The sequence below is a fragment of the Stegostoma tigrinum genome, chromosome 15 (genome assembly GCF_030684315.1).
Source record: "Stegostoma tigrinum isolate sSteTig4 chromosome 15, sSteTig4.hap1, whole genome shotgun sequence".
Taxonomy (NCBI): domain Eukaryota; kingdom Metazoa; phylum Chordata; class Chondrichthyes; order Orectolobiformes; family Stegostomatidae; genus Stegostoma; species Stegostoma tigrinum.
Genome location: NC_081368.1, coordinates 24276150 through 24300596, shown reverse-complemented (window position 1 = coordinate 24300596; position 24447 = coordinate 24276150). Strand labels below are relative to the sequence as shown.

At 41.3% G+C, this 24447-nt stretch overlaps 1 protein-coding gene across 3 annotated transcripts in view; it reads left to right on the top strand.

Annotated features, from left to right (window-relative positions):
• Positions 1-21553, top strand: part of chrdl2 (chordin-like 2) — a 49705-nt gene extending 28152 nt beyond the window's left edge. For all 3 annotated transcript variants that reach the window (XM_048544997.1, XM_048544996.2, XM_048544998.2), the window contains exons 8-12: positions 4912-5086; positions 10025-10219; positions 11953-12135; positions 18517-18615; positions 20903-21553. In XM_048544997.1, coding sequence (XP_048400954.1) covers positions 4912-5086; positions 10025-10219; positions 11953-12135; positions 18517-18615; positions 20903-21033 — 783 coding nt within the window. In that variant the 3' untranslated portion in view covers positions 21034-21553. The remainder of the gene's footprint in view (positions 1-4911; positions 5087-10024; positions 10220-11952; positions 12136-18516; positions 18616-20902) is intronic.
• The last annotated feature ends 2894 nt before the right edge of the window (positions 21554-24447 follow it).

Sequence of the window (24447 nt, the reverse complement as noted above, 5' to 3'; positions counted from 1 at the left end):
AGTCCTTTGTCTGCACAACTGTTGCTCTCTCTCACTGTCTGGGCTCCATCTCTACTTGCCTTTTACCTCCTCCCACTGACCCCATCCTCAGCATATATACCAACCTTTTCCTAGCTACAGTCAGTTCTTGTGAAGAATCACTGAACCTGAAACTTTACTTTCTCTGCATAGATCTTCTTAGATATGCTGTGTTTCTCCAACCATTTCTGATTTTGGGACCAAAAGCTTGTTCTTTTATTTCAAAGGTTGATTTTCTTCAGCCAAATGTCTTGTTAAAACTAAAACCTAAATGAAGTTCAGATGGCCATGTTACTGCGCAATGTTAACATTCTAACCCTATGGTTTATTTATATTCAATCATGACCATTCAATCACTAGCTGCACGAGATTTTTTTTATTCATTCACAGGCTGTGGGCACCCCTAGCTAGGCCAGCATTTATTGTCCATCGCTACTTGCCCAGAAGGCAGTTAAAAGTCAAATACATTGATGTGGATCTAGAATCACATGTAGGCCAGATGGCTTTTTTCCCCCCAAGAATCAACAATGGTTTCATGATTATCATTAGACTCTTAATTCCAGATTTTTATTGGATTCAAATTCCGCCATCTGCCATGGCAGAATTTGAACACAGGCCCTCTGAATGTTAATCTTTGGATTAATAATCAATAGACAGTAGACGATAGACAATAGGTGCAGGAGTAGGCCATTCGGCCCTTCGAGCCAGCACCATCATTCATTATGATCATGGCTGATCATCCATAATCAGTATCCTGTTCCTGCCTTATCCCCATAACCCTTGATTCCACTATCTTTAAGAGCTCTGTCTATCTCTTTCTTGAAAGCATCCAGAGAGTTGGCCTCCACTGCCTTCTGGGGCAGAGCATTCCATATATCCACCACTGTCTGGGTGAAGAAGTTTTTCCTCAACACTGTTCTAAATGGCCTACCCCTTATTTTTAAGCTGTGTCCTACCACTAGGCCATTGCCTCCCCATTGTCCTTGAGAAGGTAGTGATGAGCTGCTTTTTGAATGGATGCAGGCCATTCTTGTTATACTGTTAGAGAGGGCTTTCCAGGATTTTGACCCAGTGAAACTCAATTAATTCCAAGCCTGTATGGTGACTGACTTGGAAGGTAACTTGCAGGTGATGGCATTCCCATGCATCTGCTGCTCTTGCCCTTCTTGATGGTAACGCTCATGGTTTTAGAAGATGCTGTCGAAGGAGCCTTGATCATTAGGTTTAGGACCAGAAGTAGGCCTTGCAGCCCATTGAGTCCGCTCTGCTATTCAATGACATTGTGACTGATCTGATGATTCTCAACTCCGCTTCGGTATTTTTTTCTATATAACTCTCGATTCTCTTGCAGCAGGCCAAACAGCATCAGAAGAGTGGAAGGCTCACCAGACCTGAAACATTAACTCTGTCTTTTCCCTTCATAGATGCCGCCAGACGTGCTGAGCTTTTCCAGCAACTTTTTTTTGTTCCAAAAGACTTGAACACAAGAAGGTCATGTTGAGGCTGAACATGACATTGGTTCAGAGAGTTCTGGAAACTGGGTGCAATTCTGGTCTGCCTACTTTAGGAATGATGCTTTGAAATCTGAAAGGGTTCAGAAAAGATTTACAAGGATGTTACCAGGGTTGGGGTGGTTTGAACTCTGAAGACAGACTGAATAGACTGGGATAACAAGGTGTAGAGCTGGATGAACACAGCAGGCCAAGCAGCATCAGAAGAGCAGGAAAGCTGACGTTTCTGGTCTGGACCCTTCATCATTTTTTCTGAAGAAGGGTCTCGACACGAAATGCCAGCCTTCCTGCTCCTCTGCTGCTTGGCCTGCTGTGTTCATCCAGCTCTACACCTTGTTATCTCAGATTCTCCAGCGTCTGCAGTTCGTACTGTCTGTGGCCTATAGTTAGCTTTTTTATTTAAAATCTCCTTCCGTTTTTAAATAAAAGTATTATATTTGAAAGTTTTCCAATCCTCTGGTAGCTTTCGAGAATCTAAAATTTTTGGAAAATTACTTCCATTGAATCCGTAATTTCTGTAGCTACTTTTTATAATATCTTTGGGATGCCCATCAAGTCCAGGGGAGTTTATTGATCTTTAGCCCCTTTGTCTTTCCAAGGGCCTTCTCTGTAGTTACAGTCATTGTACTTACTTCCTTTCCTCATTTTGGCCCTTCATTGTTTAGCATTTTGGAATCTTGTTGTGTTCTCTGCTACAAAGATTCATGCTTATTGTGCTGACATGTTTGTTCAACTCCCCTGCCATTTCCTTATTTCACATTATTATTTCCCCGGCTCAATCTTCAAGGGGATTATGTTCACTTTTCCCAATTCCTCCGCCTCCGCCGCATCTGCTCCCACGATAAGACATTCCACTCCCGCATATCCCAGATGCCCAAGTTCTTTAAGGACCGCAACTTTCCCCCCACAGTGATCGAGAATGCCCTTGACCGCGTCTCCCGTATTTCCCGCAACACATCCCTCACACCCCGCCCCCGCCACAACCGCCCTAAGAGGATCCCCCTCGTTCTCACACACCACCCTACCAACCTCCGGATACAATGCATCATCCTCCGACACTTCCGCCATTTACAATCCGACCCCACCACCCAAGTCATTTTTCCATCCCCACCCCTGTCTGCTTTCCGGAGAGACCACTCTCTCCGTGACTCCTTTGTTCGCTCCACACTGCCCTCCAACCCCACCACACCCGGCACCTTCCCCTGCAACCACAGGAAATGCTACACTTGCCCCCACACCTCCTCCCTCACCCCTATCCCAGGCCCCAAGATGACATTCCACATTAAGCAGAGGTTCACTTGCACATCTGCCAATGTGGTATACTGCATCCGTTGTACCCGATGCGGCTTCCTCTACGTTGGGGAAACCAAGCGGAGGCTTGGAGACCGCTTTGCAGAACACCTCCGCTCAGCTCGCAACAAACAACTGCTCCTCCCAGTCGCAAACCATTTCCACTCCCCCTCCCATTCTCTAGATGACATGTCCATCATGGGCTTCCTGCACTGCCACAATGATGCCACCCGAAGGTTGCAGGAACAGCAACTCATATTCCGCCTGGGAACCCTGCAGCCTATTGGTATCAATGTGGACTTCACCAGTTTCAAAATCTCCCCTTCCCCTACTGCATCCCTAAACCAGCCCAGTTCATCCCCTCCCCCCACTGCACCACACAACCAGCCCAGCTCTTTCCCCCCCACCCACTGCATCCCAAAACCAGTCCAACCTGTCTTTGCCTCCCTAACCGGTTCTTCCTTTCACCCATCCCTTCCACCCACCCCAAGCCGCACCCCCATCTACCTACTAACCTCATCCCACCTCCTTGACCTGTCCGTCTTCCCTGGACTGACCTATCCCCTCCCTACCTCCCCACCTATACTCTCTCCACCTATCTTCTTTACTCTCCATCTTCGGTCCGCCTCCCACTCTCTCCCTATTTATTCCAGTTCCCTCTCCCCATCCCCCTCTCTGATGAAAGGTCTAGGCCCGAAACGTCAGCTTTTGTGCTCCTGAGATGCTGCTTGGCCTGCTGTGTTCATTCAGCCTCACATTTTACTATCTATGTTCACTTTTTCCTGTTTCTTCTGTTTTTAACATTTAAAGAGACTCTAGCTGTTCATCTTGGTGGATTTCTGCAGTACTTCTTATAGATGATATGCTGTTGATGTAGTGTCAATCAAGCAGGCTGTTTTACCAATGATAGTATTTCTTGAATGTTACTGGAACTGCAATAACCTAAGAAATTGGGGAGTATTCCATTCCACTGCTGATTTGTGGGTTGTAGGTGGACGACAGGCTTTGGGTAATATTGAAGTGAGGTATCCACTGTAGGTTTCCTATATTTTTCTAGCCAAAGTATTTGTATAGGTCAACCAGTTCAGTATCTGATCAGTGGTAACAATGGATGTTGATAGTGGAAGATTCAGTGATAACAATGCCATTAAATGCTGAGGGGTGATGGTTAGGTTTTCCCTTCTTGGAGATGATCAATGCCGGGCACTTACGGATCTTGAATATTAGATAGAATCCCTACAGTGTGGTAACAGGTCATTTGTCCCAACAAGACCACGCTGACCCTCTGAACAGTATCCCATCCAGACCCATTCCCCTACCTTTTCTTTGTGACCCTGCATTTTCCAAAGCTAACATACCTAACCTACACATCCCTGAACACTACGGGTAATTTAGTATGGCCAATCCACCTAAACTTGCACATCATTGGACACATTATTGCCACTTGTCAGCCCACACCTGGTTACTGTCCAGGTCTTGCTACATTTTGATTTGGATGGCATCACTATTTGAACATTCTATCATCATCAGTGAGCATTCCCAATTCTGCCCTTACGATTTAGAGAGTCATTGATAAAGCAGTTGAAGATGGTTGGGTGTAGGACACTACACTGACGAATCCTGCAGAGCTTTCCTGGAGCTGAGACGGACCTTCATCAACCACAACCATTTTTCTATATGATAAGTATGACTCAACCAGTGGAGAGGTTTTTCCTGATTTCCAGTAACCCTTGTTCTATGAGGGCTCCTTGATGCCATTCAGTCAAAAGGGAGGCTTGGATGTTACATTCACACCATATTCCAGCAAATTCTAATGATCAATTGAAATGGAAAACAGATGGCACAACAAACTTGAAATAGTTACACTTGCTAGCTAACACATGGCCAATCAATAGCCATTAAAATGCATTGAGAAAAGCGCATGATTTTGGAGGGAATATTGAGATGTTGAAAGCTTAATAATGGTAGTAGGAAGAAATTGTTGTTTCATGCTTGGTGCAGAATGTGATATGTTAAATCAGAACACTTTATTTGTTGTTACAGTACAATGTGCGCATTTGAATTAATGGCATTCTAACTTTTGTTCAAATAGAGACATTCATACCAGCGGACTCAACATGAATCTCGGGGAGGTTTTGGAAGCTCTGTTGCCAACTTACCCAGAATTTCCAACTCAAGGATTCATCAAGGCATACTAACGGATCCTCAGCAAGGATCTGGTACTATTGTGCAAATAGTGATTGACAATAAGCACAGACATGGCAGAGGTAATGAAATTTCAATAATTAAGTGCTAAGCTTAATTTCAATCAATTGTTTTTCATTTTTCATTATTGATGTTTTTAATTGAAGCTAATGTATGCAGATAAGTGAGAAACAACTGAAAGAATCATTGATGATCATTCCTTTACAAAAGATGCAAAAGTGGCCAACTTCAGAAAAGCAATGTTAGCAAACTCTTTCCTAACCCGGTACAATAGTCAGGAAATGTTTGCAAAGAAATTTACTTGGTCCATACAGAAAACCCAAAAACTGCACACTAAAGTGCACAAGACTGTTAGGACTGACAGAAAAACAGCTTAGTAACTGTAATCTTGAAGGTACAAGCCCATTAAGATGCTCCTGAAAGAGTATAACAGGCCATTATTTTTCAATGCATCCCCTTGCTGGCCCTTTCAAAAGTCAAAGCTTTTCCAGAAGTGTTGGGACATTGAAATCACCTCTGGGTCCATGATTTTTAATTCCCACCTGGATTGGACTCCATGCTACAGCTCTTTGAAAATGTTGGCCTTCTGTAGTTATGTCATGTTTCTTGCTTGCATAAATTGTTTTGAGCTTGATCATATTAGAAACGTAGGAGCAGAGTAGGCCATTAACTTCCTTGAGTTTTCTGTGACATTTTAGGTCTTGGCTCAGCATCTACCTCAAGGCCATATTCCCAGGCTATTGCCACATCCCCTGATGTCTTAAGTAATGTGAAATATATCAAACACAGCCTTGATTATTATGATTACTATATTATTAATGTTCACTTAACCATTAGGCTGTTAACTAAATCTGTCTCTTTGTTCATTATTAAATCTAATCTTGCAAACCACCCTACATCTCACTTATTCTCTTAGCACTTTCTTACTTAACATCTGTCTGTATGCTCACAGCATTCATGTCTTATTATGTCATGCCGTGCCTGCCCAAGGTCTACCCTGCCATATTGATGTATGATTTTGCACAGACACAGACAGGCTGCTTGTCCTTTTTGTCAGTAAGGATCTATCCACTGGGGGACTTGTTGTACAGTACACTGAGATGTCAACCTAACACTCAGTGCATTGGCCAGCTGCCTGCACAGGAAACGCACTGCGCGCTCATTCAAACAAATGGCCACATTGGAAAGCAAGTGGGGATTTGTCCCGTCAAGCATGCTTCTGTTAATCAGAGATCCTGGCGCTGTCAGCCACAGGCACAAACCGCACAGAGTCCAGGGATGTGGCCATGGTCAGTTGTCTGCTTAGGCCAGTCATGGTCAGTAGGTATGTCTGACCACAGTTTGGGGCGTGGGTGATGGTTAGTTCTACACGGCCACCTCAAGTCATCAGGGTAATCACGTATGGTCAATCAGGGAGTGGCAAGATAGTGCTCTATGGCTTGGCAGTAACTTTTAAATTACTTGTTGACGTTGACAGAGGTCTGCAGTAAGTACAGTCTTAGGGGCCTCTGCATTGATCATTGAGGAAAATACAAAGGTGGACTGCAATGGCAAATGTGGATCACTGCCGAAAAGCAGTCAAGACTGGGGTTGGGAAATCCAGAGGCATGTATTGAGTTTGAGGCAGAGATGGTGATGTTGGGAAAGCTTAAGGTATAATTGGGAACAGCATGGGGTGGCATGGTAGGCCAATGAGAGGGGAGTTAGTGGCAGTAACCATCATTATGGTTTTCACCAAGGGGAGCATAGAGGACCAAAGCTGGCATCATTATAATGTAATGGGTGGCCCAGTTGTGAGATCAATTGGAAGTGAAGATCAAAGTGGTGGGTCTCCCCGTGGGGTGAATGGATGGAAATGGGCAATCAGGGTAGTGCTAGTTAAAAGAGGAAATGGAGGCTTTGAGTGTTTTGGGGGTTACTTGGCAACAAGCTCAGCCCTATTCCAATGGGGTCTAACCACAAGTTGCATTCCCTACCATCACTTGTCATTCTCTAGGTGCTGGCAAAAACTGGAAACGGGCTGAGACAACACCCAGAGTGAGCAGAGGCACTGTCAGTTTGAAGGGCAAAAGTGCAGGATCCATATCCACTACATGCAGGGATATTGAAGGGGAAATACATGAAACAGCTTTTTATAAGCTCTAGCTAATTTAAATTCCAGTCATTTCATTAGCCATTTACAATGCATGCAGAGTGAATGTACTTAGCGTTCAAATGCTGGTCAATGATAATTTGTACCATGTCATTGGTGCTTGCTAAAAGAACATTGGCATCTCGAGGATGCACAAGTTAGTGGCAGTGACTTAAAACGAGATGCCTGCTGGCCAAAAGAGACCCATATCTTCTGATACCTCCAAAAGTGCTATGGGAGGAGGAGAACACCTTTTCAACATATGTCATGTCAGTATGACAATGGACTTTACTGAATGTAATAAAATGTTGAATGATTGATGTGGGTCTAGGAGGGGAAAAGTATCAAACAGCAGGCACTCCCTTTCTAATATGATGTGTTGGCCACTCAGCTGGCATGGCACCTTCACCAGGCTGGGATACATGTTGCAACCAAGACTGGGATGGGTCAGCGATAGGTCTGCTGAAGATACGTTTCCACTGGTTGGACCAGTCTTATGGGTGGGGTGAGGGGGTGGTCATGGTCCCTAATATATACTCCACACAGTGCCACACAGTGTCCCACAACATCTTGATATATTTTGCTCTTAGAACACAACTAGAGCAGTCAATGAGATGATGTGCTGGATGCTGGTGAGCTGGGAGAATGGAAGCAGTTTTCTGACGAGGGGGATGAGTACATTGGGAAGGAGAAAGTCCTTCTTATCCACGGCAGTGTTCGGCTGAATCAGATGCTACGAGCCAGATAAGACCTGATTAACATCCACGTCCAGTAGATGGGAGCTGGGGGCAGCAGACCGTTGAAGAATGCTAAATGGTCACTGTTCATTTGATTTGCAATGTGGAGTTGAACTGCAACCTGTATTCATTCATTTGTATTTGATTTTGCTGCCTGTAAATAAAAGTTTATGCACCAATCACCTGCCTGTTTGCCATGTAATGGCCCCTTATTAGAAAGTGACAAACTGTAAGTCTCCAGTGGGCATTGGTGACAGAATACAGTGATCTTGAGAGGGCGTTTATATGGGATGTAGTTACAGTATGCTGTGGTGGATAAACGGTGACTGGAGTGAGAGAATGCAATTGTATATCTGATGGGATGTTAGCCTGTATGCTGTGAGCAGTGTGATCTGTTGGTTGCTGTGCCCTTACATTGCCGGTGAAGCACAATGCCAGATTGCCAGTGCGTGCTTGGGTGCACAGTGCCCTTTTAAAGATGATATAGGTACCAGGGACACTGGTATTTCAGCAAATCTGCTGAGTCATGAATTGTTCTGGGAACAGAGCATGGCAAAATGGGTCTAAATGTGGGCAAAAAGGCGCTACAGAGGGATAGTTAATGAAATGAGTCTGGTAAGATGTGGTGGGAAGTCCCAGTGGTCTCTGTGGTGAAACATCCTCTAAACAACGAATGAGACAGACACATAACCAAAAAAAAAGGCTCAGCCTATTGTTATCAGAGATAATGAAGTGGGGAGCTGGATGTACACAGCAGGCCAAGCAGCATCTTAGGAGCACAAAAGCTGATGTTTTGGGCCTAGACCCTTCATCAGAAAAAAATCATCTGATGAAGGATTTAGGCCTGAAACGTCAGCTTTTGTGCTCCTAAGATACTGCTTGGCCTGCAGTGTTCATCCAGCCCCACACTTTGTTATTTAAGCCTATTGTTTATTTGATTGATATCTCAAAAAGCTAATGATTATAACTGATTCTCAGTCTGTGTCTATTCTTTCTACCTGTTAAAGTCAATGTAAATCCATTTATTATATTAGGTCTACTGATGCAGGATTTGTTTTCAGCTAACTCTTGGGTCTGGTTATGTCAGAGCTGCATTGAGTATTGAGTACAGCTCAGACTGCCAACCACTAATGGAATGGAGCCACAATAATATGTGACCTCTTTCGTCAAAATGCCCTTATTTGTAAAATTAATTCAGAGATCATTGTTACTTATTCATTGTTTAGATGTATCATTGGTGAGGCTGGCATTAATTGTCCACTCCAGTTGAAGAGATAATGTTGAGCCACATTCTTGAACCAGTGCAGTTAATGTAGTCTAAATACGCTCACTGTATCTGTTAGGGTTATGTCTGTCACTGAAAAACTAAAAGAATTCAATCTCTGTAATTATCCTATTCTGGGCAAAATTACATGAATAATGTTTTTGGCCAGCCATATGTCTGACACGCACAGAAACACATTAGCATGTTTAATAGCCTCCAAACCAAACTACTGAAAAATCTATATGTGGAATTTTGCCTTGCTTGATAATGCTCCCTCCCCCACAGTGACACATTTATTGGGTCTTAGATGCAGGTTGGCATGGAACCAAAGTGTGCAGAATCATTACTGAAATTTAACTGGCTAAAACCATGCAACTTACTGGCACATTTTATTCATATTGAACATAAGTTAACTTCTTCATTGTTTTGCCAACCATATCTACATTATCAGTTAAGCATTGGCTAGTAAAATCCTGTTAATTGAATCAAATTGGCTGGGTTAAGGCAAAATTCAGCCATTTACATCAAATTTAAAACTTTTATCTTTGCATTTACTACAGTTTTCCCTATAGTAATATTTGTCTGTGAAAAGGTGAAGGACAGAGTTGCAGTAAGAATAATCCTTATGAGTTATGAGCAGTCAGATCCCAAAAATGAGGGGAAAATGTACTGACTTGAATAACTGAATCACAATCATCATGGAGTTTTCATTTCCTAAATTGAAAAATACAGGAAATTACTCAATTATGCAGGTGCCAATGTTAATCATAGTAAAGCAAATTTATATTTAGTTAGAAAATTATCGAGCACCATATAAGACAATCAATTGCTATTCAAAGGATTAAGCTTCTTTTTCTTATGTCCTCAGTTTGTGTTTCAAATGGGAAGACCTACTCACATGGAGAATCTTGGCATCCAATCTTGCGCCCATTTGGACTAATGGAATGTGTGCTGTGTACTTGTAACATAAGCAAACAGGAGTGTAAGAAGATTCATTGTCCAGATCCCTACCCATGTAAATACCCACAGAAAATCAACGGAAAATGTTGCAAAGTTTGTCCAGGTAGAAATTTTTTTTTATCTAAGCTCTAATTAAAGGCTAATCATGTTTAGAAACTTGTGGAGGATCAGATTTGGGAGTCTTTGTTAATCTCAAACTGCATGAACTCTTTTCAATTGAAACAAGCAATTCCGTTTCATTTAATGTTTTTAGTCCCTGTTTTCTCCATCCTGTACAGCTCTGGATCATGCCAGTGTATATTTCCATAGCTTTTGTGCTCCTGAGATGCTGCTTGGCCTGCTGTGTTCATCCAGCCTCACATTTTATTAGCTTTAGTAGTTGATGTTGTTTTGTGAATGTGTACAGGGAGCATTTCCTTGGGTGGCATCAAAACCATTCTGTCCTTAAATTACATGTCTGCATGTGCACTTTACAAAATAATTTGCTAATCATTAATTGGGAGGAAATCTGAAAGGATTTTCACAGTCCCAAACCTTGTTCATTGACCTAATGTTAGAGCCCCGCTAATGAGAATTCCCAGAATTTTCATAGTCTGTTGGCTCAGTGTCACAAAAAAAATCACTTATCAACCAAGGATTTACTATAGCTGTTGGAGTGCTACAGGTATCAATGCAAGGGCCATTAGCTATTTAATATCTATATTAACATCTTTGATGAAATGACTGACCATGCTGTAGCTAAATTTGCAGATGATACAGAACTAGGTAGTAAAACAAGTTGTGAGGAAGATACAAATAGTGCAAAGCAATACAGATAGGTTAAGTGATTAGGAAAAAGACATTGGTGAAAGGGTTATAATGTGAGAAAATTTGAGGTTATCCATTTTGGTAGGTAGAATAGAATGTCAGAATATTATTTAAATGAAGACTGAGTCATTTTCCAATACAGAGTAATTTGGGTATTCTTGTCTCACAACAATAAATATAATTGGAATATTGAACAAAAACAAAGTTGCTGGAAAAGCTCAGCAGGTTTGGCAGCATCTGTGAAGGAGAAAACAGCATCCACAGTTCTTTCCATTTTTAAATGGACTATTGATGCTTATAGCAAGGGGGATTGAACTTAAAAATAGGGAAGTCTTGCTGCATCTATATGGGGCACTGGGGAAACTGCACCAGTATACTTTGTACAGCTGTGGTCTCCTTACATAAGAAATTGCATTGGAAGCAGTTTGGAAAAGGTTCCCTCGGCTGATCTCTGGGTTGAAAGGGTTATCTTTTGAGAACAAGCAGATCAGACAATACTCAATGGAGTTTAGAAGAATGAGAGGTGATGTTATTGAAAAGTATAAAATTCTGAGGGGCTTTACAGGGCAGACTTTGAGATAATGTTTCCATCCCTGGGGTAATTGAGAACTAGGAGATACAGCTAAAGGCGAAGGATCTGCCATTTAAGATGAGGAGGATTCTCCTTTCTCAGTGCATAGTTAGTCTTTGGAATTCTCGTCGAGAGAGAGTACTGGAGGCTGGTTACTGAATATATTAAAGGCTTAAATAGATATGTTTTTTGATTGACAAGGGAATCAGGTTATGGGGCAGTAGGCATGAAAGTGATGTCAAGACGCAAGCAGATCAGCACTGATCTTATAAAATGATAGAGCAGTCTTGATGGATGGATTAGTCTATACTTGCGCCTCTGATCTAATCTCATGTAGATCATGCTACCAATTTCAATCATATAGCATTTAGGATTTAGCTATCAGATACTGTTCAAAGAAAATAAAGCTAGTGCTGACAGCTAATGCTATAACTAAAGACACATTATTCATTCCACAGCACCACAGGTACCAGACTTTTCACAAGATGACAGTAAGGAGGTAGGATGTGGTGAAGAGACTGTTCTTGTTTATGAATCACACTTGAGCCAGGAAACAGATTCTCAGAAAAACAGCAAGAAAATTGCTATAGAGATTGACAATCTTCCAGATGTAGAAGTCCATGTCTGGCCTCTAGTAAAAGGTGAGTTTTAGAGATCACAATGTTAAAGCTATAATTGCTACATATGCGAAAATGTTGCCTTTGTTCTCATTCAACTCATCCAGGATGAAACAGCTTGTTTGATTGGCACCACATCCACAAAACTTGACTCCAAATGGTGTCTAAATTGGCCAACTATTGCATGGAAGGCCTGATGGTGGTTGTTGGGGCTGTGGGGGTGAGTCGGGACGTTGGTGGGAGTGGAATAAATGTTTTTCAGCGGCGAGAACAGACTGGAAGATTTCAGTGTAACATACAGAAACACTTCTCCTTCTCTTGGCCCCACAGAAATCTTCAAAATTCCTGAAAGCATACCTTTTGTCAGAGGGTTCCAAAGGAACCTTTAAGGGTCACTGGTTAAGCTGCTCAATAAGTGTAGAAAATTGCGTTGGCACCCATCTTGCATGCTTCAACCATTTTAGCCTTGAATGTTTCAGTTGGGATTCAGGTCACATTTCAACAGACTTTGCCCATTCTGGATCAGAATATTGGATCTACAGTGGAAGAACTGTCAGAAAGCTGGTCCAGCCAAGTGAATAAAAACACATTGCTTTCAAAACGAAATGCTCAGAGAATGCATAGCATATGTTAATACTATTTGCCTGGGCATTGTGAGGTTTAACTGGTGATGTTAAGAGAATGACAAGCAGAAGCTTAACTAGCTTTGTAGTATGAAAAGAGAAACAGGCAAATATGGATGTCATGTATTTTGATTTTTGGAAAGTGTTGGTAAGGGACCACACATTAGATTACTTACTAAGATAAGTGCGATTGGTGTGGGAGGTAGTGTATTAGCAAGTATAGAGAATTGGCTAACCAATAGAAGATAGGAAGTTGGGAGAACATTATTAAAAGACAGGAGCAAAAGTAGGTCAATTAGTCCAGGCTGAGATAGATATGTTTTTAAATCAATGAGGAATCGAGGGTTGTAGACAAAAGGGAGGGAAGTGGAGAGGATGATTATCAGATGAGCCATGATCTCATTGAATAGTAGAGCAAACTCAATGGACTCGACTGCTTCGTGTTTTATGGTCTAATGGACTTACCAGGAGAGGGAAAATGGATGAGTCAGATGAGCAAAGACAAGAGAAGCCCAGAGTGAGTGTATATATCAGCATGGAGTGTTTGGGATTTATTGCAGGTTTCTGTGTTATATAATCTATGTGATCCTCTCAACAATTTGCTGACTTGCTACTGGCTATTTCTTGAGTCTTTTTGGCATCTGCAAACCCGACTGTCCTCCAAAAAAAACTTTATTTGCTGTCACCTAATCATAATAGAAACTGGCAACCTGGAACAAAATCCCATTTTTCTTCAATATTTTGTTGACCAAATGTTAATGAGGTCTAAATTTAAAAGAAATTTGGGAAACTTGAATGATGTGTTGTTCAGGCTGTATTGAGATAGAAGCATAGAAAACAGGAGCTAGAATAGGCCACTCAGCCCTTTGAGCCTGCTCACCCATTCAATTTGATCATGGCTGATCATCCACCTCAGTCCCCGTTCCTGTTTCTGGCCTGTATCTTTTGATCCCTTCAGAACTATATCTGTCTCCTCTTTGAAAACTTTTTTTTTCTCCTCCATTCAATGTTTTGCCTTCAACCAATTTCAGCGGCAGAGGATTCCACAGGTTCACCATTCTGGGTGAAGAAATTTCTCCTCTTCTCAGCCCTAAATGGTTTATCTCATATCCCGGGACTGTAACCCCTGGTTTTGGACTCCCCAGTCATTGGGAACATCCTTCCTGCATTTACCCTGTTTAGTCTTGTTATAATTTCATCAGGCTCTGTGAGATTCCTCATTCACTCTTCTAAACTCCAGTAAATATAATCCTAACCGATATAGTCTCTCTTCATATTTCAGAGCTACCATCGCAGGAATTAGTCTGGTAAACCTCTGCTGCACTCCTTCTAGAGCAGAACACCCTTTCTCAGATAAGGAAACCATAGCTGCACACGATACTCCAGGTGTGGTCTCACCAAGGCCCCATAGAATTGCAGCAAGATATCCCTACCCAAGTACTTAAATCTTTTCGCTATGAAGGCCAACATACTGTTTACCTTCTTCACTGCCTGTTGCACCTGCGTGCCTACTTTCAGTGATTGATACAGCATGCAGCTAATGTTCTAATGGAGATTAGCCAATGTTGCTCCCTTGTTTAAGGAAGGAAGTAGGGATAATCCAGGAAATTATAAACAGGTGATCCTGACGTCTGTGGTGGGGAAGCTCTTGATGAAGATACCGAGGGACAAGATATATACACATTTGGAAGAAAACAGACTAATTAGTGACAGGCAACATAGTTTTGTATGGGGAAGGCCGTGTCCCACCAACCTGATTGAATTTTTTGAAGAGATGACAAGATAAGTGATGAGGGAAAGGCTGTGGATATAGTTTATATGAACTTTAGTAAGGCATTTGATAAAATCCCACATGGTAGATTAGTACAAAAATGAAAATCACATGGGATTCTGGGTGGGCTGGCTAGATGGATACAAAACTGGCTTGGCCCTAGAAGACAGCGGGTAGCAATGAAAGGGTGTTTTCCAGAATGGAGGCTGGTAACTAGTGGTGTTCCACAGGGATCAGTCTTAGGTCCACTGTTGTTTGCAGTATGTACAAATAATCTGGAGGAAAATGTGAGTGGTCTGACTCAGTAAGTTTGCAGATGATATGATGACTGGTGGAGTTGCTGATAGTGCCAATGATTGCGAAAGGATAAAATAAAATATGGATGGATTGGCAACTTGGGAAAAGAAATGGCAGATGGAGTTTAATCCAGACAAATGTGAGATAATGCATTGTGGAGGATTAATTTTAGGTGTGAATTTTGCTGTAAATGGCAGAACCCTTAGAAACATTAACATACAGACAGATCTGGGCGTGCAGGTCCACAGTTCCCTAGAAGCGACAACACATGTTTCCAAGATGATTAAGAAGGCATATGGCATGCTTGCCTTCATTGGCCAGGGCGTGGAGTACAAGAGTTGGCAAAGCATGCTGCAGCTATATAAAACCCCTGTTAGGGTGCATTTGGGGTATTGCGTGCAGTTTTGGTTGCCACACTATCAAAAGAATGGAAGTTTTGGACAGAGTGCAGAGAGTGTTCACCAGGATGTTGCCTGGACTTGAGGACATTGGCTATGAGGACATACGGCAGCTGAGAGGAGACCTGGTAGAGGTCTGCAAAATTATGAGAGGCATAGATAGGTTGGATAGTCAGAGGTTTTTTCCCAGTGTTGAAGATTCAATTACAGGGGGACATAGGCTCAAGGTGAGGGGTGTAAGTTTGAGGGAGATGTGCGAGGGAAGTTTTTCATGCAGACAATGATAGGAGCCTACAATGCACTGGCAGACGAGGTGGTGAAAGCAGGCACATTAGCAACAATTAAGAGGTATATGGATGGTTAAATGAAAAGGGACAGAATAGAGAGATATGGATCAAGTGAGGGCAGAAGTTTTTTTTAGTTTAGTTAAGGCATGATCTTCAGCATGGGCTGAGAGAACCAAAGGGCCTGTTCCTGTGCTGTACTTCTCTTTTGTTCTTTTGTTCCTCCTGTTTGGCACTCAACTCAAATTCTTTACTCAATAAGAGTGAAATACTCAGAGGCAAACAGACCATAATATCATAAAAAAGGTAAAAATGACTAGACAGTTTGTGTTGGGAAAAGATAGATTGGAGACTGGAGATTGTCAGGTGACAATTTCTTGTCAAGTGTCCCACCATTTGAACTTTATACAGAGTTATTGCTTAAATCTGATTTGAACAAATAAACTGAACTTCTTGTAGATAATTACCGATCAAGAAAGAGATATTGCAGTTTAATGTGGGACTATCAAAGGGTAAAATTGGCAGTTCCTGGAATAAAATGCGTCTTCGATAAATTGAAGGAAATAAAATGTTGCTATTGTATTGTAGAGAATGGAAGATGAAGTGATTCAGTCGTTAGTTTGAGACAATTAGAGGTTGTGACCACTGGAACTGTGTGATTCGAAGAAAATTAGTCAATGTACATTGAAAGCATCAATGAAAGATTGATAATCATAGGAGTCATTAATAAAGAAAAGACGTATAATGGGAGAGAGAATAGAAAATGGATGGTAGCCACAGTAAAAAAAGTCTGCAGAGGAACTACAGTCAGAGGGATTTGAGAATGTTTTTGGTAGATATAAATTTTGGTACATGATGGTTACACACATAATACTGAACAGAGCCAAAACCTTTCAAATATGGTAATTTATTAATACAGAATTTGAGTTTTGTTGAAAAAAGAAGAGAATAATTTGTTAAAGCTTTTCATCTTGTCTCATCAAGATAATTCATAGAAATACAAACGTAAAAGGGAACAGTAAGTTTATTCTGTATGAGAACAGCACAGTGATGTTTGATCTGCCTCTTAACATTTAATAGTGCTTTCCCTCACACAAACTTTGTATCCAAAAAATGTTCAGTCATGAAAGCATCTTCAGTCTGTCAATCCAAATGTGAATTCAGCTAATCCTTGTTGATACGAATCCTGTTGTAATTCTTCAAAGCCCAGCTAAGCAGTCATAGTGAACACAGCTGTAATGAAAGGTTTTGGGAAATGTCAACACTAAACTGTATTGAAACCACAGGAACAGATGTTCAAGGTTAAGTTGTAAACAGACAGTTTGACAAGTGAAGTAGTCTGACAACCAAGGTTTTAAAATCTAGCTCACAGCTCTCGCCTGATTTTCACTTTTGTTTTTAAAGATCTGGGGTTTTAAATAACTTCAGATCCTTGCATCTAAGAGCTTTTACGACTATTACATAAATTTTTGACTCCCACGGTGTTGATTAAGGTGCTTGAAACAGTGACAATTTTCTCTGTTTGAACTCAGCACTAAACTCTGCTGAGTTTACCTGCCTTGCTGAGCCCAGGTTTTTGTCTGTGTGATTCTCCACTTGCCTGTTTCCCACTGCTGGTAAAAATGGAATCTGTTTGAAATGATTGGAACTTATGTATCTAGCTCTTGCAGGCCATTTATAAAGGTCTCCACAGTGTGGTGTCAGTTTGGAAGTAATGCCTCAAATCATAATTGCTCCTGTCACGTTAATGTGCTCTGAAAACCATTTCAGGTTGACATAAGAATTGCATAGTAGTTTTAACATGGCAATTTGCACTTGTTTGATTAAAAAAAAAGACATTAGTGGCTTAAAGTTTAAACTACATATGAAACTATGTCATCCCAAAAATTCCAAGCAGTGATATGCAACTGTTTTATTCCTGTAATTAGAGCCAGAATATAGGAAACAGCTGATTATACCAGCCAGAGAAAGTAATGCCCATCAAGCCCAACAAGTGTGCACTCAAATTATTTTTATGACGTCCTGAACAGCATCTCTACAAAAAAATGAGTTTGAAACCAAATCCTTCAACACGTAATGTTTTTATAGTCTTGTTAAATCTTGGTAGTGAAAGATGGTGACATGCAGTAAAGATATCATTCCACATTGTACCACCATTGGGATATATTGCCAAATTAGTCATGTTAGTAGCTACATAGAAGCAAACATTGACATGTCTCCTTAAAACAGATTTATATCAATTGAACTAAAGCTGTATTAAGATTGTTTGATTCTGTACAATTTCCAATTGGCTTGAAAAAGAACAGAAGATTACATCTATAAACCTTTAATGTAGAGTGCAAATTGGAAGCTGTTGTAGCAACACCGTACACCTTCTGCATTAAAGAATTTGTAAAACAGGTCACCAAATGTATGAATCAAAGCACTCTGCTCCAGAATGGAGTACGTATTTACATTGTTACACAAGAGTTAAATTTGCTGCAGAATGTACACGCGTTTCTCAAGAGTTGACCTTTTACATTTGTTGAATGATGTCTGTTATAATTGACACTCGGTGATTTCCAGCTTCATAGCTGAATCAGGATATATGGTGGATTTGTGGTAAACTTGAGTAGATTAATGACTCAAAAGTCTCAGTCATGTATTCAAATTCTACCTTGGCATCTCATGGGGCTTGAATTCAGTTCACAATCTGGAATTGAAAGCTGGGATCTGTGACAGGGATCATGAAACTACCATTAAATATTGTAATAGAATACATCCTGTTCATGAATATCCTTTAGAGAAGGGAATCTGCCATTCTTACCCAATCTGTTCTACATGTGTCTCCTCTGTGGTTGACTTTTTACTGTCTTCTAAGATGCTGTGGGAAGCCAGTCAGTTCAAGAACAAGAGGGATTGCCAGCAAATCTTGTGTACAAGCCATGAAATTATAAATATAAACCAGAGAGAATTTTGAAACGTGGATTTGTTTTACATATTAACTCAGAAGTTAGAATCTTTAACATATCATTCATTATTTTCCATGGCAGGTGTTCTACACCATTTTCATGTAGAAAAGGTATCAAGAAGAGACTTTGAGAAACAGGTTAACCTTGGATATTTTAAACCACTCACACGGACTACTCAGAGTAAGTAATAATAGCTCGGGGCCTGCAAAACACAATAGAGGAAACCAGAGGAAAGATATTATGTTTTGTAAAGGAGTAATGTTAAAGGAATGTTTTGCGCTGTTTTAGTTGAGAAATGCATATATAGAATTTACCATAATAAGAATCCACTCCTGTACACAGTCATGAAGAGTATAATGTGGATCAACTGCTGTAAAACTCTGCTCAAAAATAATAGCTGAAACTAAGCCTTTAACTAAGAAGAAAGAATTGTACTGCATGTGTCATAAAGAAGCAAAGAGGGATTGTGAAAAGAGACCAGCAGCTAATGTTATGGGGAAATTCCAAGTATTCTGCAGACAGATAGATAGTAGTAAAGGGAGAGTAGAATTGATTCCAGACCAAATGGGGTTTTAAACATGTTGGCATGAGTCATGGTTTAGGTATTAAATAAATATTTTGTATCTGTCCTTGCCAAAGAAGCAGATGCTACTTAGGCATTGGTGATAGAGGAAGAAATTCAGTCACAGAGGGCTCAAAATTGATTAGGACAAAGTATCGGATAAGGTGTTGATACCTAAGTTGACAAGGCACCAATACTAGATGACATGCATACAGGGATATTGAAGGAAATGTGGAAATTGTAGATGCACAGTTATAATTCTGAAATGTTTCTCGGACTCATGGGTTAGAGAATGGGTACATTCTGGAGGACTGGTGAATTGCAAACATTGTGCCCTTATTCAAAAAAGGACATAATGGTAAGGCTAGAAATTACAGACCACTAACTTTGGTAGTAGAAAAACGTCTAGTAACAATGATATGATGTAAAATTAATACCTCATGGACAAATGTGAGATAATTAAGAAGAACTGTCATAGATTTTCTACAGGAAAATTTTCTTCACCCAATTTTCTAGAGTGTTTAAAGAGAGAATGAAGAACATTGATGAGCGTAATGCTGTTGATATTGTGTACATGAAATTACAAAAGGCAGAGAGAAAGCAGAGTTAACATTTTGAGTCTACTGACGCTTCATCAAAAGTGATGGCACCTAGAAAAGGTGAAATATTATGCTGAAGGCATGGGTTGAGGCAGCGTGGTAAAGGAGTAAGCAATAGGTGGAGACAGAGCCCAGAGGAGAGCAAGGCAGTTGGGCAGACAATGGATTAGATCATGGTGAGCCAGGAAGAAAGAAAAGCTGATAATGAGGACCAAAAGTGGGTGAAAATGGATTGGCTGTGTTGAAAGCAGCCCATGTGACAACTGGACCTGTGGTAGGTAGCGAACATAGAAGAAGGTGTTTCAGGGCCTAAAATTATTGAACTCAGTGCTGAGCCCTGAAGGGAGCAGGGTCCCCAAGTGGAAAATGAGATGCTGTTCTTTGAGCTTATGCTGTACCTACTGGAGCACTGTAGCAGGCTCATGTTGGCCTGGGAACACGATGGTGTGTTGAAGTGGCAGGCAACTGGAAGCAAGGGTCTTGTTTTGACAGATTGCAGGTGTTCAGCAAAGTGATTGCTCAGTCTGTTATTCATCTCCCCAGTGTACAGAAGACCACATTTTGAGCAGCTCCAGAGATGTTTGATGTTCTCTAATTTAACTTGCATCCTAGATCCTCCATTTCTCTGAACAAAATATCAATTATATTGTATTGATATTTTGGTTTCTGATTGGATCACAAATGGCTCTTCGTCGTCCCACTGAAAACTCCTTACCAATGCAAGGAAAACTCCTGGCATTGGACAGGCCTCACAGTCATTAAAAGTTCTGGTTGTGGCTGAGATTCTGAGAACATACAGTTATCAACAAAGAATTGCATCTATTCAACCTGACCTTAAAATCCCCTATCACTGTACCATTTCTCTTTGCTCCACCCACTTGATAACATTCTACACTATGGTTCCATAGTAAGTCTGTCTATTCTTCTTGCAGTCTTTCTCCTTGTTCATATACATCAAAAAATATTATACTTTTTGAAAAATGTTAGGTCTGAGGCTACTCCATTGATTCTTGCTGGTTTCCCATTGTGCCTGATTTGCAGTCATCTCTCCTGTTCTAGACCATTGACCAACTCTAAAGTTCTGCCTCATTTAATGGGTCTGTGTCTCCTGGAAGAAATAAGCCTCCCTCTTCATGATGCCCTGCAATATTTTTAACTTAGACTGTTGCTTAGCAACATGGAGGTGAAGTTATGCAGGTTTCAGGCACACATTGCAGATGTGATTGTCTGAGACTGCAGTGTATAGTCACTGAATGTTACAGGAAATTACTGGAAGTTATTTATTTCTCGAACACGTATTTTCTAGGTCGATGGAAAATTTTCAAACAGGGAGAAGCTCGAATCAGCCAGCTTTGTATGGACCAAGAGTGCAAAACGGAGTTGGAGGACTTGCTTAAGGTTTTACAGTTGAAGAAGCCAGAAAAGGAGCACTGCTGAAGTAGGGAGGCTAGTGAGGTTTGGGGGTGGGGGGAAGGGGTGGTAAGTAGTTGGCCATGGTGGGGTATCATAATGTTAGAAAGGAAAATTCAGTTCATAAAAAACTGGTCTGTAGCTGGACTGCAGTGGGACTCTGGCGATAATTGAGAGCATCCCAGAACCAAATTGTATACAACAGAAAAATGAATAAAGAAAAATCACTGTGTTAGCTTTCTTTGTTACAAGGAAGGGGAAAAGAAAAATGTGCCTATGAAGGCAAAAAAGAATGGAGAGTGGTCCTAATGTGTATTTATTTGTATTATAAAACACTATTGAAATTACTTACATGATTTTAACTCTTAGGATGCGATTAGTCTGTCAATGTATGAATAATATTCAAGTCACACATAATGCATACCTTGGTTTTAAGAAAAATTTCCTCCTTTATCATATAAACCTGCGGAATGACATTATCCTTGAAAGTATTTGTACTTTATTTATGTACTGACAGTTAATTTTTCTAGAAACTAATAAAGTTAGCCAGCTGTATAACATTCTTTTGTCACCTATTTTCTAATATCTATAAATTATTAGAAAACTGGATTCATCAGCATCCCCTCTTCCCCCACCCCACACAATTATAAATGTCTCATGCATCCTTCTTTTATCTTTTTAAAAGCAATAGCAGAACCAACTGATAATGGATCCTTAAAAGATACATACCTCCTGCAATGGCATTGTGATATTTGGTTGAAAACACTTACTATCATGACTGCATGAATCTCAGTGATGGTAGGTGTCATGAACAGGCTATCAAGCAACTTGTTTAGTGCTAACCTGCCCACCGATTCTGTTTGGCCACCGAGCTCATGACCTGATTACAGTTTTGGTTCAAGAACTGATAAAAGAACCGAACTCCAGAAGTGAGTTGACAGTTACTGCCCTTGATATCAAGGCTACATTTTAATGAATATGGAATCAAGGAGCTCTAGCACAACTGGAGTCCTAAATTGCTCTGTCCTGTCCAGAGATGTGTAGTTTGTGTAGATTATCATTGGGAAATATAGAGTTATAGAGATGGGGTAAGGGGCTTGGCCTGGGTCCGATGCTAATTGGTGGGTCAGTGCAGATTCACTAGGCTGAATGGCCTACTTTTGCACTGTGGGCTTACCTGATTCTATGATTCTAGAAACAATGGAAATCAGGGAGAAATCTCACGGCTGGTGGAATTCATACCTAGCACAAATGAAGATGGTTACGGTTGTTGGAGGTCAGTCAGCTTGGCTCCAGGACCTCACTTTAGGTGTTTCTGAAGGCTTTAGAATATATTTCTCGGCAAATTCCTTAACCAACAAAAAGAAATTCCAGTGTTCAAGAGTTTAGATTAGATTCCCTACAGTGTGGAAACAGGCCCTTTGGCCCAACAAGTCCAGACGGCCATTGAAGCATCCCACCCCGCTATAACCCACACACCCCTGAACTCTACGGGCAATTTAGCATGGCCAATCCACCTAGCCTGCACATCTTTGGATTGTGGGAGAAAACCGGAGCACCCGGAGGAAACCCACGCAGAAACGGGGAGAATGTGCAAACTCCACACAGACAGTCGCCTGAGGCTGAAATCGAACCCGGGTCCCTGGCACTGTGAGGCTGCAGTGCTAACCACTGAGCCACCGTGCCACCGTGATCACTAGAGTAAAGCATAAGTGTTAGATATGAACCTGACAAGATATCTAAGGGCAGCAGATCAACTATTACAGTGTGAATTTGCACATCAATAGCTAATTTGCTGCCTAAGGCATAAAAATAACAAACTGTATGCTTATATGTAGCAATTCTTGAGAGCTTAAAATAGTTCAATGGAGATGACTGACGAACCACATACCAAGATACGGTTTTTCCACCACCAAATCACTGTGACTTTTCTTTTGAGCCATCACCAAAAAAGCCTGTACAGTCAATTCAATATTTACATGCAAAACCCATTATGGACAATGTGAACCATCAGAAGTGAGAATTGGGGAGGGAGAGCAGGTATTGACTAAATTAAAATGGAGTTGGAGGAGGAAAAGGGATTTGCTTCATTTTTCTTCTTAGTCTGAAGTGATATCACGCACAATGGAGAAACTTACTCACTACCAAAATCACCATGACTTTTTCTCAACTCTATACATGCTAACCACCACCACCAGTAAAATATCTGTGTAGCCAGAGATATTTAGCTGCAAAGTCCAATGTCAACAATGCGAATCATTTAAAAGTGAAGGGGGGAGTAGGAAGAGTGGGAAAGGGTTAAATTAAAATGGAGTTGGAGGGGGAGATAAAGTACTATGTGCTCTGTGGTGCCCAACTTTCTCTAAAGGCATTGAGAGTATTGCTGGACACTGTGTGCTCCCTCACCAAGAACACCCAGGCACGAACGTAACTACAGGAGAGGGCAGACAGACAGCAGATATTCCCCCTGTACAGTTCACTACCTGAACCTGTTTTTTAGCCAGCCTGACCAGGTCCAGGAGTAGACCCTTGAAGAGTTCCTCCAATCTGCTCACGCCCCTCTGCCCTGGCTGCTGAAAGATGAGGGGAGTAGAGCTAAAGTGCAACCAAAGACAAAGCAAAGATTTTTCAAATAACTAAAAAGAGGGTGCAATTGCCTATGACCAACATAAACATGTTCCACAGCCTCCACATACTGGAGAATAAAAAACTGGCTGAGAGTCCCTGAACTGCTGCAATCTGGGAGGGTCTGCTTCGTTCTTCTTTTTATATATTCTAAGGTGCTACTATGTAAGCTGAGTGACTTTCCCACCACCAAAACCACTGTGACTTATTTTCCCTTTAACAACCACCAGTAATCACCAATGTAGCCAATCAAGTATTTACAAACAAAGCCCAATACGAGCAATGCAGGGTCTGCTCTATTTATTTATATTTTTCAGCTACTTTCTAACCAACCTGTTCAGCAATCCACTACACACCGCTGGAACAAGTGAAACTTGAACTCAGGCCTCTTGGTTCTAAGACTACAAGTGCATCATGAGACACTTCATCGGTGTCTACTGTAATAGGGTGATGAGCTCCAACCAGGCAGACCATTACCAGTTACTAAAGGAACTCATGCTCAACCAGTCTACACAAGAAGATTAACTGGTGATAACAAAGTGTGGAGCTGGATGAACACAGCAGGCCAAGCAGCAACTTAGGAGCACAAAAGCTGACGTTTCGGCCCTAGACCCTTCATCAGACATGGGGGATGGGGAGAGGATTCTGAAATAAATAGGGAGAGAGGGGGAGGCGGACCGAAGATGGATAGAGGAGAAGATAGGTGGAGACGAGAGTGTGGGTGGGGAGGTGGGGAGGGGATAGGTCAGTCCAGGGAGGATGGACAGGTCAAGGGAGTGGGATGAGGTTAGTAGGTAGGAAATGGTGTTGCAGCTT